Genomic DNA, 14,989 nt, shown 5'->3' with positions numbered 1-14,989 from the left:
ATGCTTCTTTTTAGTCGTCTTCCCTACAGCTTTGGTAACAGCTTTGGTATCTTCAGTGCCCTTATGTAGATGTCAAAAGGAGCAAAACTTTGGATTTAAATATTAATTTTTCTTTAACCAAACATTTGTTAATTCTTTAGTCTGTTATCTGAAACCAGGACATAGACAATTCAGAATTTTTAAAAAAATATACAACCAGAAAAAAACATGAAACAACTGCAAGCAAAGTTTAAAAAAGTGCTTATTTCTAGCTCTGATTGTTCCACATATATTTATACAATTATTTGGGAGACATCTAAGCATGTGAAGGTGATAAAAAGTAAAACAAGGAAATACAAAGCAGGAGACACAGAAGTCAAGATTTTATAAGGAATGACAAGACAGTAGGGTTACTCTCGGGCATGTGGGGGGGGCAAGTCACACTGATTTCTTTTATCAGCATCCAGCATTTATGCTGCAAGACAGCATTCTAAAAGTAACAGCTCAGCCTATGAGGTTAATACTAACTGACTTGGCATTTTCTTCTGCAGAACATTTATCCTGAGAACTGAAAAAACCGTAAAACATCCCAGAAGTCAGAATATACAGAGAGCTGAGCGGAGCCAGCTGTCCTCATTCCTGGAGTCCATTTGATTTTCTTTTTTCCTCCAGGAAAAAAAAAGTTTATTTTATTCTGATATATTGCTTTACTGGTCCAGCCAAGGCTCACTGTTCTCCCTTGGTGAAAATCCAAGAGATTGTTTGGATAAAGGCTATAAGAATAACTGTCCCATATTTGTCTGTACAAAATGAGTAAGATTTTAGAAAAATGGAGGCTCCAATATAATTTTCTGGAAATGAACAGGCCCCCAACTGAGGTATGAACACTTTTTTTTTTTTTTAACCTCCCACCAGCCACCAACAGCATTATTTACTTTTCAGAAACAAGGAACCTGCTGTTCCTTGACCTCTCATTAAGAAAGTGGTCTCTGACCACAGTCTTTAAACAAATCACATTCCATTTTTGGAATTAGACCATTTTATGATAATAGTCTCACTTATCACTCACAAGGCACAATTACTGTCCTACCCATACAGCCAGGTAGTAATGAAGTTGTTTGTTTTAACAAATACATGCAAACTGCAATCTACAGGCTCACTTAGTAAATTGTAATGATGAGATAGATAAGATACAAAACCATGTAATTCTGAATTCCTAAATGGTCTTAACAATTTGCAACAAAAACCAAATATTTAGCTCTAAAAGTTCAGAAAACCTAACTTAAAAATAATGCAATTTACCACATAGAAATGGTTTTCTTCCTCAGAAGGTGAGTAGCAATGAAATGAAAGAAAGGCACAATTTCTGATCAACATAAGGAAACAAACATGTTCAACAGCACTGTTTCCTGCATTTCCCTGTATTCCATATCCAAATCTTTAATAAAAAAGCAGTGCTATCTGAGCTTTTTCTCCTCCAGACACACAGTGGACATGGACAGCTTAGCCTCTACTGCACTGCTGATTATCCAGTAAGACTGGAGGGTCCCCTCCTATAAAGTGCCCTATGACTACAGACACCATACACTGAGGTAACAGGTCATCTTGGAGTCAGAGGTCAGCATAGATAATACAGGCCTAATAATATCATCTTCTCACAGTGTCTTTGAATCAACAAAATTCAGACAGTTTCAAGAACAGAAATATGCAGCTGTTACCTTTAAATAACAGACACACTACTTGGTGTTCTCATTCAGATTTCCCACAAGCATATGAGGAAAAAAATGGGTTCATGCTGCTTCAGCCTTTGAATTTAAATAGCTACAGTGAATCTCAAGACAGGCCAATATGGATCTTCGGAGAGTGCTGCCTGCATGCCCAGCTGAGGCATGTACATCACTCCCACACAGCCACACATGTGAGATTCAGAGGGAAGAAAGCGCAGAAATCACGACCTCCCTGAAGTCATCTAATTCTGCTCACAGATAAACATATTGCATATATAAACAATGAACACAGGCACAAATGGTTAAGAAAGTAATAATTAAAAGGAAGCCTAAAGGAATAATGAAGTAATTTAACATTTAAAATTGCTTTAAATAGCTCACCTTGCTTCAGAACTCAAATGCTGGCAAAGTCTTTGTGAAGTAGATTTTATAAATTCTACCATTTCGACAAGAGACTTTGTCATTAATGCTTAGTACATACAAATAAATTATTCATTAGTAGAACTCAAATTTGCATTTTATTATACTCCGTAAAATATACAGGATTCTTGAAGTACTGAAAGAGTGCAGGTAAATACAGTATTCAAGCAGCCACTATTTCTATGTACATGCTCATTAATTCTTCAAAAACCCCACAAAATTATCAAATAGATCAAAATATTGTCCCGTGTTTCCACACTATGTTCAGAAAAGCAGCTGTAATTTACAAACGTTTCCAGTTTCACAATACAAAAAAAAAAAAGGATAAAAATGAAATTGGAATCGGTTTGTAGTAATTTATTTGTACTTTGCCAGGACATGCAAGGATTCCTTGCATGTACATAAACAAATTCACTTGAAAAGTAACAGTTATAGTTAAAGCAGAGCCAAATAAAGTAAATATTCATATTTAACAGACAAAACTTCAGCTTACTTATGTCAGTTTTTCATTCTTCAGGCAATTAAAAAAAAACAGAGTAGTCTGTTATAAATTAAAAAAAAATATTTGGGCAAGTCTGAACTACGTTACAGGGACCTGTTTCTGCTGTTTATTTTCTAAATGGAGCACAACAAAGATACACAGCTCTTCCCACAGACCAGACACTGTACTTTTTTCTCTAATAGGGAAATATACTTTTAAATTCACCTCCCCCTCACTTTGTAACTCCGGGATTAAAAAAAAAAAAAAGGTGATAGGGATAAACAATTTTAATCTTACATACAAATTTATGATGTAAGGAAGTGGATAAATTATGGAAAAGAACTCTCAGTCACAACAGGGTTATCAAGACATTTCAATTCATTTTACGCATTTTCATAGTTTCCAAGTTACTCGTGTATTTTTAAATTAAGAAAAATCTCAATCCAAAACCCAAGTTAAAAAATCCCTAAAACTGTGCAACAATTACTGCTTCCCTCCCACATCTCCCACCCCTTCCCTTGTTTATTACACTGTACATTTTTCACCCTGACTTCACCTTGTTAGCTGGTTTAACTTCAGTATTATAAAAGTATGACAAGATCATTTTCATTTCATCTAAACGAAAAAGAAAATAAAACTTAAAAGTACATCTGCTTTCTTTCATGGTACATTTAATAGTGTCGGAAGGCTTTCAGAGAATTAAAAAAAATAAAATTCAACATTTAAACCCAAATCTAAGCTTCTTTTCCAGAAGTAATTAACGTTTGGTTGAAACAACTTCTCAAATAACCTATTCCAGTTTTCACAAAAATTTATTTAATTAAAAAAATCTTTAAGTTATTTGGTCCTTTGGCAATTTGCAACACAAACAATGCCTACTGTACCAAACTCATTTATTGCCTTCAAAATGGTTTTAGTTTTATTGAGAATATTTAAATCTAGCATCCTTTGTGTTGAACAATAGTGTTGTTCATTTACATCAAGTCGGGTGCCCAGTCTGCAGGAATTACTCCCGGCACCAGAAACAGAATGGTATTAATACCGTTAAATAAAACAGTTTTGACATTCTTTTTTTTTTTTTTTTGCCATGGATTCCAAGTACTTATTCAAGAATTCATGCTTCTTCTGCAAAATATGCTCTTAAAAATCTTCCTAGAGTCTCACGATTTTTTTTTATGCAACCACAATAAAAACATCTTCTCAAAGGTCTGTCCTCTTTCTATATTCAAACACCACCAGCTTTCCAACAGCACAAGTCTGACCTTCCAGCGTGAGGGTTCACTCCTCAGACCTACAAAATGTAGCTTCTAGTATGTCTCAGAATCCGAGTCATTGAGCTCGTCGTCTTCTGTATATGGATAGCCACCTTCCCTGCCAATGTTGTTGAAAGTACAGTAAGAGCTGTGGTCACTCCTCATGATTGGCAAAGAATCAAAGGTGACAGTTTTTGAGGCGTTGGTGTAATGATTAATGGCATTGAAGGTAAGTGCAGGTAATGTGCTGCTTGATGAAACAGGCATCATGGTGGCCAAAATGAGAGCCAGGCAATCGGCCACATCCTTATTGGGTGCGCAGGCCAAAGCCGGTGTGTAACCTAGGAATTCAAGAAAAAGCAAAACCTTCACTTAAAATAAAGACAACGCAAAAGTTTCTCCAAGATCATATCATCTTTCAGCTGCGAAAGTATTTTATATTGCTTAGTTCCACACTGTTTAAAAAGTAAAAAAAATTTAATGCATTATCAATTAGGATTTTTAAACTTCTGGTTACAAAAACAAGCTCGAAGTTAATGGGCTTTGCAACAAAGATATAATTGTTTTGTTAAGCACAGTTAGATACTTTAGGCCAGCGAAAAAAGCCTGGATCTGAAAACGGTGAGGGAGTCACCTGGCTGAGGAGAGACAAGTAATGGCAGCCAACAGTGGGTGAAGGCATTCACTAAAGAGCCACTGCAGAAACCAGAGCTCATCGTGTTAAATGTTTCTTCATCCAGAAGCTTCCATCACAGCTGCTAGTCACAGACAGTTAATTTAATAATGCTGCCTTATCTCAGTAACAAGCTGGCTAAAGCAGCAGGGACAGTTAATTGAAAAGGCAGAGTATACATTGTCAATTAACCTATACTTTATTACAATATACAGTAATGTAAACTATAAAGCCAAAGCCTAACTTTATTTTGCAAGATATCAATTAAGAAATCCACAGAAGTTTGAGGAAATGCCAGCTGGGTTAGCAGACTAGGACATGCAGAGACACCTCTTGGTTGCCCAACTGGTCCAGACAAACTACTGTGACAACCCCTAAATGCTAGAGGTCTCGGGACATGGAATGACCTGCAGTCAAGTCATATATAGCTGTGACATCTCTTCTGGGTAACCATGGTTCTAATAATCCTCAATACTGCTCCTTCTGCAGCTTCCCCCATTCCCTGTACTTGCCTCTATTCATTCAGTGTCAAGAAAAACGCTTCAAATTCTCAGTGGAGATCTGTGCATTGCTTCTGTTTCAAGCTTAACCATTCAGCATGGCACCTGAGGGTAAGTTCTGGCACAGGTCTCAAGTGTATCTACAGCACCAGGCACCACACTTGGTGGTGACACCGGCAGCTCTAGAAGCAGGGCAGTCGTGTATGTACAACCACAGATCACAGCTTATTCTCCTGACCAGAGTGGGACAGGTTCCCTCTCCCTGGCTCCACCCAGCAGGGTGTGCCCAGATCACCCTGCAGCACCTTCCACTGTGTGCGACAGACATTCCCACAATGAGTTCAGTAGGAAGACGCATGTTCAGGTACGTGTGGGAGTCTGCAGTCCTGTGCATTACCCCCAGTCCACAACTTAAAGGTGTACAACATCCAAGTAAAAAGCACACAAGTAATTTTAATTAACAGATGGCTTTAAAAGCAAAGAGTATGACGGACTTCTATCCAGACCTTAGGAAGGCACGGAAAACAAGGCAATGCCTGTTTTACCAGTGAATGTTTCAACTACTAAGGAATCATCTTTATTGTAGAAGTAGATCCAGGTCAGGTTTTAGGATAGAGCTCAGGAGCAGTTATTGTATTATACAATTGCATGTAAGTTTTAAAGAAATAGGCACATTATGGAAAATAATTGTAGCTAGAAATTCAGAAAACAGCAAGCAGGGGACAGTCTTGCAGTTGAACTATTATTTGCTCGGGACAGACCTTGTGCTTGATGCTTGGAACGGAGCAAGACAACAGTCCCTGCCCAAAGGAGCATACAATCCAAGGAAACACAGATAATTCAAGCACAAAACGCACCAGCTGACCATGCGATAGGGCCGTACAGAAGTGCAGCGCAGCAGATGTTTTCATTGTTAGTAAGGTACCACAGCACTTAAACAGCTCAGAGTTAACAGTGACAGTCTGCAGAAGAGATACATTTTGAGAGGATTCAGAAGCAAGGGCCAGAGCTTGCCACACTTGGATGATGACTGCATTTCAGGCATGTAAGGCAGAACAGAAGGCTCAGAACTGATACCCAGATGCACACCATTTAATATCTACAATTGCTGGAGGTTGTATGAAGGTAAGATGACACAAAAAGTAAGTTTATTCCAGTTGGTCATACTAAACACCATTTCTTTCCCTAATGTAATTTGATAATAGTTTAAAGAAGAAAAACAAGCAGTCACCTGCTACCTTTTTAGTTTCTTTTTGTTTGGCTCCCTCCCCCCCTTATAAAGACTGCTAAGATCTTGAGTATTCATACTTACATTCCTTCTAGAACAGAGCATCCCAGTTCATCATAAAAAAGGCCAATGTAAAGATCAAACAGAATACTTGCTTTTGTTAAAAATTCTTTGTTCACTAAAAACTGTGTTTATAATAATATTCAATTATAGGTCTTAAGCTCCTGGTTTTCATAAGCAGGAATGAAATATCACAGTTTTATTCTTGCCTTAGACATAGCTTGCACCACGAAAGTCTTGACATCTGTGTCCTCTACCACTTTGTTTTGGCCTATATTAATTTAAATTTAAAAGAATGAATTATATTTTTATGTCACTTAACTGTAAAATGATCATTCATATGTCAGGGCAACGATAGCTATAAATATTTTAAATTTTAAGAGTATGTTGGTAAACATACCGACTCCACTGAAATACTCCTACTCAATTCTGGTACAACGTTCCCCATATTCCGCACTTGTTGTACCTGCATAAGCCTTCACAAAACAACAAAATTACTATCATCATTTGTAGATGGGACAACAGAAGCACAGTGAGCTGAGGCAGCCTCCTTGCAGAACAGAAAAAGGAGCCTGTGTGATGGACACTGAATTAAGACTAGGGCTTCCCCTGCCCAAACACAGAGCTGCCCCCTCCCTACCCTGGGGGTTGAAAGTCTCCATGAAGACACCTACAGGAAAATCAGAGGGTTATTAATGCAGTGCAACAAGAGTTCCCAAGATAAACTCAAGGAAGTGTTACACTGGAGAAGAGATGAGAGTCTGAGGAACTAGTCATCTTGTAAGCACTCACAGAAAAATTCCTTCCAGAAAACTGGAACTCCAATATAAACTAGAATACAATGCTTGGAAAAGAACTAGACCAAAAAAGACAACAAAAACCCCAACACTCAGAAAACCTCAAAGCAAACTCCCTCCCCTTTTTTTTTAGAAAGCTTGAAAGGCCAACAATAACTGTAATGATGAATCTAGAAAGAGAAACCTCCATACTATGGAGTCTCCAGAGAATGCCTCCTCTCACTGCTGTGGTGCACGTGCATTTGACAAATAGAAGACAGACTATACCAGGAAATATAGCTAGCCTAGAAAGTTAAATAGACTACAGAACAAAAAAATAATTGAGAAGTTGGTTGAGTGACCAAAAGTAAAACTTCATATGGTGTCAAATGAAAGAAAAAGCTAGTAATTTCTTTTAAGACAGGTAAACTTACATAAATAATGTCAAATTCAACAGTATTTTGCAAATGCAAGTGATCTAAATTTCATCATGATTGGTGTGGAAACATGGGAAAAGAACTGAAAGATGTGAATAAGAACTGATACAGAACTGAGAATAAACCCTCAACATGACTGCTTTTGGAAAGTATACTGGACAGTTAATTTGCTTTTTCAGTTGCATTTACTCTTTTAAGAACCAGGAGGATTAATTTTTTCCTGACATTAATTCTTAAACCAAAGTGATCTCACCACACTAACAAAAGTAGTGTGACTTCAAAGCTAGAGTTTTAAATATCTTATAAATTATTTATAAACTGAAATGCAGGTAATTGGAGAGACATTGGGTTTTTTTTCAAAGCTCATATTTTTCAACAATGATTATAGCTCAGATCCAGCAGCAGAGGACTCAATTTATACAGCTGTAGATACAAATAGAGACTGCTTGCAAAAAGTCAATGCAGCTTTTACAGAAAGGGACAATTTCAAAGACAAAAAGTGGATCATCACTCCATAACAACAAAGGTCCTGCTGGTTACATGTTCCATATATCAAGACATTCCAAAACAGTGAAACTTTCTAAAATTAAAACTAAATCACCATTTAATCTAATTCTATCTGAAATGCTGAACTTGTGTGGCATTTCTGAATAAGATCTCTGAACTTATCTGGACTATGCTAAAGTAAGAGAATGTCAGTGTTGTGATCCAAAATATTCCAGTGCGTATTTCTTCAGTCAGAAAAAGAATTCCTGGTGAATATTCTCAAGGCTGCTTAAAATTTTATAAACAAAGCAATTGCTTATAGAAAGAAAAGAACCACAGTGAAAAAAAGATAACACTCAGTTACTTTAAAATTTAAAATATGAACGGAATTAAAAAGAAGATTTTTAGATTCCCAGGCTGCCAGAGAACTTTGACACAAATGTTTTTCTTCTGTTATGTCAGAGATCCAAGGGATCTTTGTCTTACAAGGGACTGGCTGGTTGCACATCAGAAGCCCACAAAGATGCAAAGTTCTCCAGTCAGCATACATGTGATAAGAAACAGAAATAAAAACGATATATTTTCCAATCTTTTAATTTTAGGGAGTTTCGTTTAGCAGTTACCCCTCTCCCCTAATTTAGGCAAGGAATGATCTTTAAGTCACTCATGTGAATTTATGCAGTGTAATCTGAGAAACACACAGAGAAAGTCACTATGAACATAAAGAGAGGAAAAACTTTTCAAAGTGGAAATATAATTATAACTATTAATTAGACACGTGCCTTCTGGAAAAAAACCCAAAGGAAACAAACAAAAAAATCCAACAAAAAGCAATCCACTCCCCAGTCCCAGCTACAGCTTTCATTTAAGACACATTGGGGTATGGCATAAGAGATGGAGCAGAGTTTCTGAGGACCACAGATGTCTTACATGAAAACACGCAAATTAGTCAGTAGATCTAGTTTTCTTTTGTTCTTACAAGGTGTATGATTTATTCTCATGATAAAACAGTTAATTTTTCTTACTTCTATGTGCAAAAAAACTCCAAAAAGCCAGAAGCTTGAGACCAGTAATTGAAAGCTGCTAATCATACTTGATATTTGCTTTTAAAAGCTAACCCTGATATACCTAGTGTGACAAAATGAATAGCAATTCAATCCAGCTTCTTAACAGTTGAGAGTTATATTTTACATCGAACACTATTTTTTTTTGACCATTTTTGGTATGCCACAGCCAGTGCATTTCTAGGTGCATCATAAAACTACATTTACAGTGCATCATAAAACTACAAATGCAAACCAAACACTTTTAGGCCATGACCCGCATAGTTCTGAAAAGTTTTCACTATCCTTATACTTCTGCTGCTTTGCTAAAATGATCCATGACTAATGCATTTTCTTCTTTGGAGGACCTACTGCAAGGCTCATATGAAGTTTCCACGGAGTTATTGCTTTTCAGGGAGTTGAGTTTAGAATCACAGTTCCTTACAGGGAAACAAAGTTAAATTTTTCTTACCATTTTCATCTACAGCAAGTACACTTGCTCCCTTCCCTAAAAGCTCTTGAACTACAACCGTTAGTCCATTTCGAGCAGCAACATGCAGAGGTCTGTGAAGACAAGCAAACTCATATATAAACCTTAGAACAAGTTATTAAGTAAGATAGGTAGCTTGCATCTAGTTAGATGCAGTACTTATACTCCTGTGTTATTCACACATTATATAAATATCGTAGATATAATAATTAAGATGGGAAAAGCAGCCGATCTCTTTTCTTATTGCAAAGAAACTACAATACCAATTGTGAACTTTCTTCTTTTTATGGCAGCACACAGTGAGGAAGCAGCTGCTAGCAAAGACCTTCCTGCTTATGGACTTTATTATGTTAAAATGTCAGAAACACCTCACACCCTACTGTTGATAAATCCTTCACTCAACTGTTGTAACAGATATCTTCACATCTGAGAGTTACTGCATATCACTGCACCAATCACTAGAACCCTAACAGCCGGATGGTAGTCATATTTTATTGCATGTAAATGCTTACAAGAGATACAAAAGCATTTAATCAATCTGTCTTTTAGGAACCACTATATTCCACTGAGATTAGAGATTAAAAAAATATTTCACAGTATAATGCATGAAGCGAGAAAAGCAGATTACTTTTCAAAACTTCAAACTATTAACTATAAATCAATTTTGTGTTGCCTTGATCTATGAAGGAAAGTGTAGCTTTATCTCAAATATTCTATCTTTTTCAAATCCAAGTTTTTCAGAATTGGTTCCCACTGGCTTAAATAAAACCCTACCACCACTCAGCAGGAAACAGGATAAACAGCTTACTTCCCCTCTGCCCTATATTGCTCTTCATTCATTCTAAGATTCTTAAAGTTGTTCAAGTTAACTGTGAACTATATTTTGAGTTGGAAACAAGTGCCTTACCTAGAGACCAGAAATGTAAAAGATACAAATAGGAGCAGCTGCACCTATGGTGCTTATATTAAAATATTAAAAATTCAAGAATTATCGCACACCATGGACATACTGAAAAATGTACTGTAATTAAAATAATTTTAATATAGAGATCAACAATTTTAATTCATATCTTGCCACAAAGAAGGACTTAGTTTAAGCTGTTCAGAAAGTCAATTTAGTTATTAAACACTTGTTAAAGCAGTGATATTTTAAACATCTGTTAAAACCTTGCAATTTATATAAACATTTCATGGAGGTGCAAATGTGTACTTATTTTCCCCCATGACATCTCTCGATCAGAGCCAAGGCACATGGGTGGAATTACAAGAGCCTGTGGTAGCATACTTTCCCACTTCTGTTCCCATCTCATTTTTGTTTTCCTTCTCTCAAGACATCCTTGCTTCAAGCCAGAAAGAGGCAATCAATCCCCTTCCTGCTTTCTGGTTATTTCAAGCTGCCTGAGGTGCACCATGGTGAGCAGCAAAAGCAATGGAAGGAGTCTTACTATTTTAACTCCTTAGTTCAAGCAGATCTCAAGCAGATCTCAGGGAATAGCTGGAAGAACTGCAGGAGTTTAAATAAGACAAGATTCCAGAAGGGATGTAATGCCAGAACAATATTCGAGTTGCTCACAAGTTCCAGTTTTGTTGCTTTTTTTTTCCTAAATGATCTGTGATAGCATTATTAAAGCAGTGCAACAATTCATGTGCCTAACTTGGCTATACATGAGATATCAAGTATTGTCTGTAATACAAACATATTCTCTAAAAGGAAAAAACACAGAAGAGTCATTTTAATAGCCCATCCTGATTGGTATGACATACTATACATTTCTAAGCTTTCCTTATGATTTGGGCTAACAAAATAGGCTTAACTCTACTTGAGAGAAGATCTTTAGGAACATTTAGGAATAGCGTATTCTCCATGATATTTAATAGTAGTGTTTCATCCTCAAAACATGAAATAGAAAGCATGCTGAAGAATAAAAGCACAGTTCAGGTAGTTGGTGTTTTTTTAAGTAGTTATCTTTGAAGACCAAATCTTAGTTTGCCTTGAATGAGTTGTTAACTGAAGCGAATTTTAATTGAAAATTTGGATAATTTTTAAAATAGAAAAATATTGGTTCACAGGTAATCTCAGTGGATTGCAGTAATTCCACACAGGAATCACAACAATGTTTTATTTATCATCCCTTTCACCCATCTAAAATTGGAACTTCAGGTATGAGCCAAACACCGTTTCAATTCCAAGTCAATTTAACTTTTGGTACCTGATAAACAATTAAAATTCAACCAGTTTGGGGAAAAAAAAATCTGAAAAAGATGCCTCTTTATGAACAAGATATACACCAAGAACTCATCTTTAAAATACCCTCACTGCTGATACGTACGTTTGCAAGGCTGCATTGGTGGCATTGATGAGGTTTCTATCCGTAATCTTCTCCAGTATTAACAAGGCACTAGTTTCATGACCCTTAAACACAGAACAAACATCTGTCATACAGCAAATACTCTTCACAAATTGCTTTGAATGCTTTTTCAAAGTCACAGTATTTTCAAAGAGTGCTTGGTAACACAAAGCGCAGCACTGGTAAGTCAGACCACACACACCTTACTGCAAGCCAAATGGAGTGCTGTGTTCTTAGAACTGTCTTGCAAAGTCAGATCAGCCTTAGCACTGCTAACCAGCACCTCTGGGGAAATAAAGATTTGTATTAACTAAAAGCATATTCCTTAAAATCTAAATGGCTCACATTTGTGCAAAATGAAAACAGAATTTTGACAAGAATGTTAACTGTAAGGCTACTTCACCCCAGTAAGATTAACAAAGCTAAGAGCAGAGATACAAAAAGTTTTCTCTTTACCAACTGTATTCGTCTGTCCATTTTCTGCAGCCATCATTAAAGGTGTTTTCCCAGAAGAATCTACAGCATTTACTTGAGCACTGTGACCAAGCAGAAGCTGTAGACACTCAACGTGATCTGTAAACGCTGCTGCATGCAGAGGAGTTCTATAAGAGATCAAAAGAGAGTATGGCCATGTTCAGCCATGCTTTCTACTTTATTCAAAGGAACATCCTGACAGATCCTACAAATACAAAGGTCTGGGCAGTCCCTCCCACTGATCCTCTGCAATCAGTATTGCTGAAGCTGTAATTCCTGCCTTTAGAAAGTCACCTTCTAGTTTCAAATAATTCCCCCCCATTTAGTTTATAATAGAGATACAATTTGATTCAGAAAAATTAAAAGATGTATAAAATGATATCCACAAAGTGATACAATTTAAAACATGCTCTAACTTGCCTGTATAATGAAAAGCTAATCCAAGTTTATTAAATCAGAACAGGATTTTTAAAAATCCAAAATTTATTTCTAGCACAGAATAAAAAAAATAAACCTTCAGAGAATAAAACTGGGGAATGAGGAATTAACATAAGTAGCAAATACAAAAACCCCAAATGATTGAAGAATTAAGCACAGCCAGAGTATGACATTACAAACATTCTTTTGTGCATTTATACTCTTACCTTCCTTTCGAATCTGTTGAATTTACAATACCAGCACCTAACGTATCAATTAACATTTCTGCAGCACCTTCATTGTCATTTATCCTATAACGAATTAAATAGGCTGTTATTTACAGAATGATAAATCTTTTGTTATATACAGTAATGAAATATATGAAGAATAATTTTACACTTCCTTACACAGCACAATGCAAGGGACTGAAAGAATTTCCTTCCATTTTCTGAAAAATTTCCTGTTCCAGAAGCAGCTCTACACAACTGTCATGACCTAAAGCAAATGTAAGAGTTAGGTATTACAAAAAAGGAAAAGGTATAATGATGGATTACAACAAAAAATATATATCTAAATTAGATTAAGCAGTATTTTATTTCAAAGTTTCTAAGAAAGACTGGTTATATTCAACAGGACTACGTTAAGGAACTAAGGTATTTTTAGAATCCTGAAAATCAAACTGTAAATTTTATTAAATTTAGAACATATCTCATGATGTCTGAAAAATATCCAGAACACTTAGTTTAATTCTTTACACCTTTGAATTTCAAACTCTTCTGTACATTCATCACTTTGTCTACATGAAAACATCTCCACCATTTGACCTTTATTTTTGTTCCACTGACTTGCTAAACCCAAATAAAAATGAAGTCGATAGTCGTAACAAAATCATAAAAAGAACACATTCAACCCATCATACTAATATTTTAAAAATTCCATACCCTGCTGCTGGACAGGTAGCTAACAATGGTAACTATTTGTTTGATCTTCAATGCCTATACGTAGAATACCTCAGCTCAACATTCACTGATCTCTAAAGATTTGAATTTTCATAACTCCTGTCAAATTTTCATCCTACAAATCAAGCATTTCTCTCAGTTCTGTTTTATTCAGAGATTGTCGCCGCTATGAAAATGGACCAAGTTGCAAGAGTTTAATTTTATGAATGTGATAGAGACATTATTTTAGTTCAAATTATCACCCAGCTGCATCAGCTCAGTAGTTATTAACTTAATAATAATTGGAATAAACCCTTACTTCTTCATTTTTCTCTATCATGTCATTCAGGGGTGAAATAAATGACCTCTACTACGTCAGAGATGAACATACAGAAAAAAATCTTTAGCAAAGGAGCTGAATGAATTTCCTACCTTTTAAGGCCTCCCTCACTCTCAAATACATGAAAAGTATCAGTGAAGAAAAAAATAAATTCTTATGCAATCACTTCTATATACTTTAGCTTCTTATGCCTATCATGCTTGATATGAAGCAAGTTTAAAAACAGATTTAATCTGAAAACATTCCTCCCAAGACTCCCTGTGAAGGTTATGTTTTTGGGATATGTGGCCTATTTCTATTCAAGGATACTATGCTGAATTTCTTGAAAAACTCCTTGAGGCATAAGAAGATCATATATAACAAAAATATAGGACAAAAATAAACATCTCTTATTATGTATTAGATGTTAATATATTCCTCTTCAAGATACCACATCTGTCATATTCTCCCATTGACTAATACAAACAGAAGGAGGACCGACTTTATATGTTGCTTTTCTACGGAATAATAACTTCTACCTCAGTATAAACAAACACATTTAGAGCTGTATTTTAACTTGGCTGTATGTTACCATTATAGCAGGCCCAATGCAGTGATGTGTAGCCATGATTGTCTGCTATTGCAGGTACTGCATCCACTGATGTAGCTGACTGCAGGAGAGCTCCCAGAACACCTATATGGCCACAGGCAGCTGACAAGTGTATAGGGGTTCGTCCCCTACAGTCTCGTAGTAAGGACTTAGCACCATGTTGAAGCAATGCTTCCACACATTCCTCATGCCCAGTAACTGCCTGTAAGAGGGAGAGGAAAGAGCGAGTTGGAAAATATTCATGTATATAAGCCAAGGTGTATAACTAAAGCAAGCAAATCTCAGGCAAATCCTTGCATTTTTAATTAATAACAAAATAAGCAAAATAAG

The 14,989-nt window shown here is 36.1% G+C and overlaps 1 protein-coding gene across 5 annotated transcripts in view; it reads right to left on the bottom strand.

The window, feature by feature from the left end:
• Positions 1-2,468: 2,468 nt before the first annotated feature.
• ANKRD28 (ankyrin repeat domain 28) overlaps positions 2,469-14,989 on the bottom strand; it is a 118,718-nt gene continuing 106,197 nt past the window's right edge. For 3 of the 5 annotated variants that reach the window (XM_051808265.1, XM_051808264.1, XM_051808266.1), the window contains 8 exons: positions 14,642-14,861; positions 13,200-13,287; positions 13,020-13,103; positions 12,358-12,503; positions 12,104-12,186; positions 11,884-11,966; positions 9,536-9,627; positions 2,469-4,201 (listed from right to left, as the gene is read on the bottom strand). In XM_051808265.1, the coding sequence (XP_051664225.1) occupies positions 3,915-4,201; positions 9,536-9,627; positions 11,884-11,966; positions 12,104-12,186; positions 12,358-12,503; positions 13,020-13,103; positions 13,200-13,287; positions 14,642-14,861 (1,083 nt within the window). In that variant the 3' untranslated portion in view covers positions 2,469-3,914. Of the gene's footprint in view, positions 4,202-9,535; positions 9,628-11,883; positions 11,967-12,103; positions 12,187-12,357; positions 12,504-13,019; positions 13,123-13,199; positions 13,288-14,641; positions 14,862-14,989 lie in introns of those variants that run through there. The other 2 variants (XM_051808267.1, XM_051808268.1) reach the window with 2 other exon arrangements.

Source organism: Manacus candei, unplaced genomic scaffold, assembly GCF_025592945.1.
Source record: "Manacus candei isolate 608988 ecotype Guabito, Panama unplaced genomic scaffold, ASM2559294v1 h1tg000072l, whole genome shotgun sequence".
Taxonomy (NCBI): domain Eukaryota; kingdom Metazoa; phylum Chordata; class Aves; order Passeriformes; family Pipridae; genus Manacus; species Manacus candei.
This window is presented reverse-complemented; position numbering and strand designations above follow the sequence as displayed.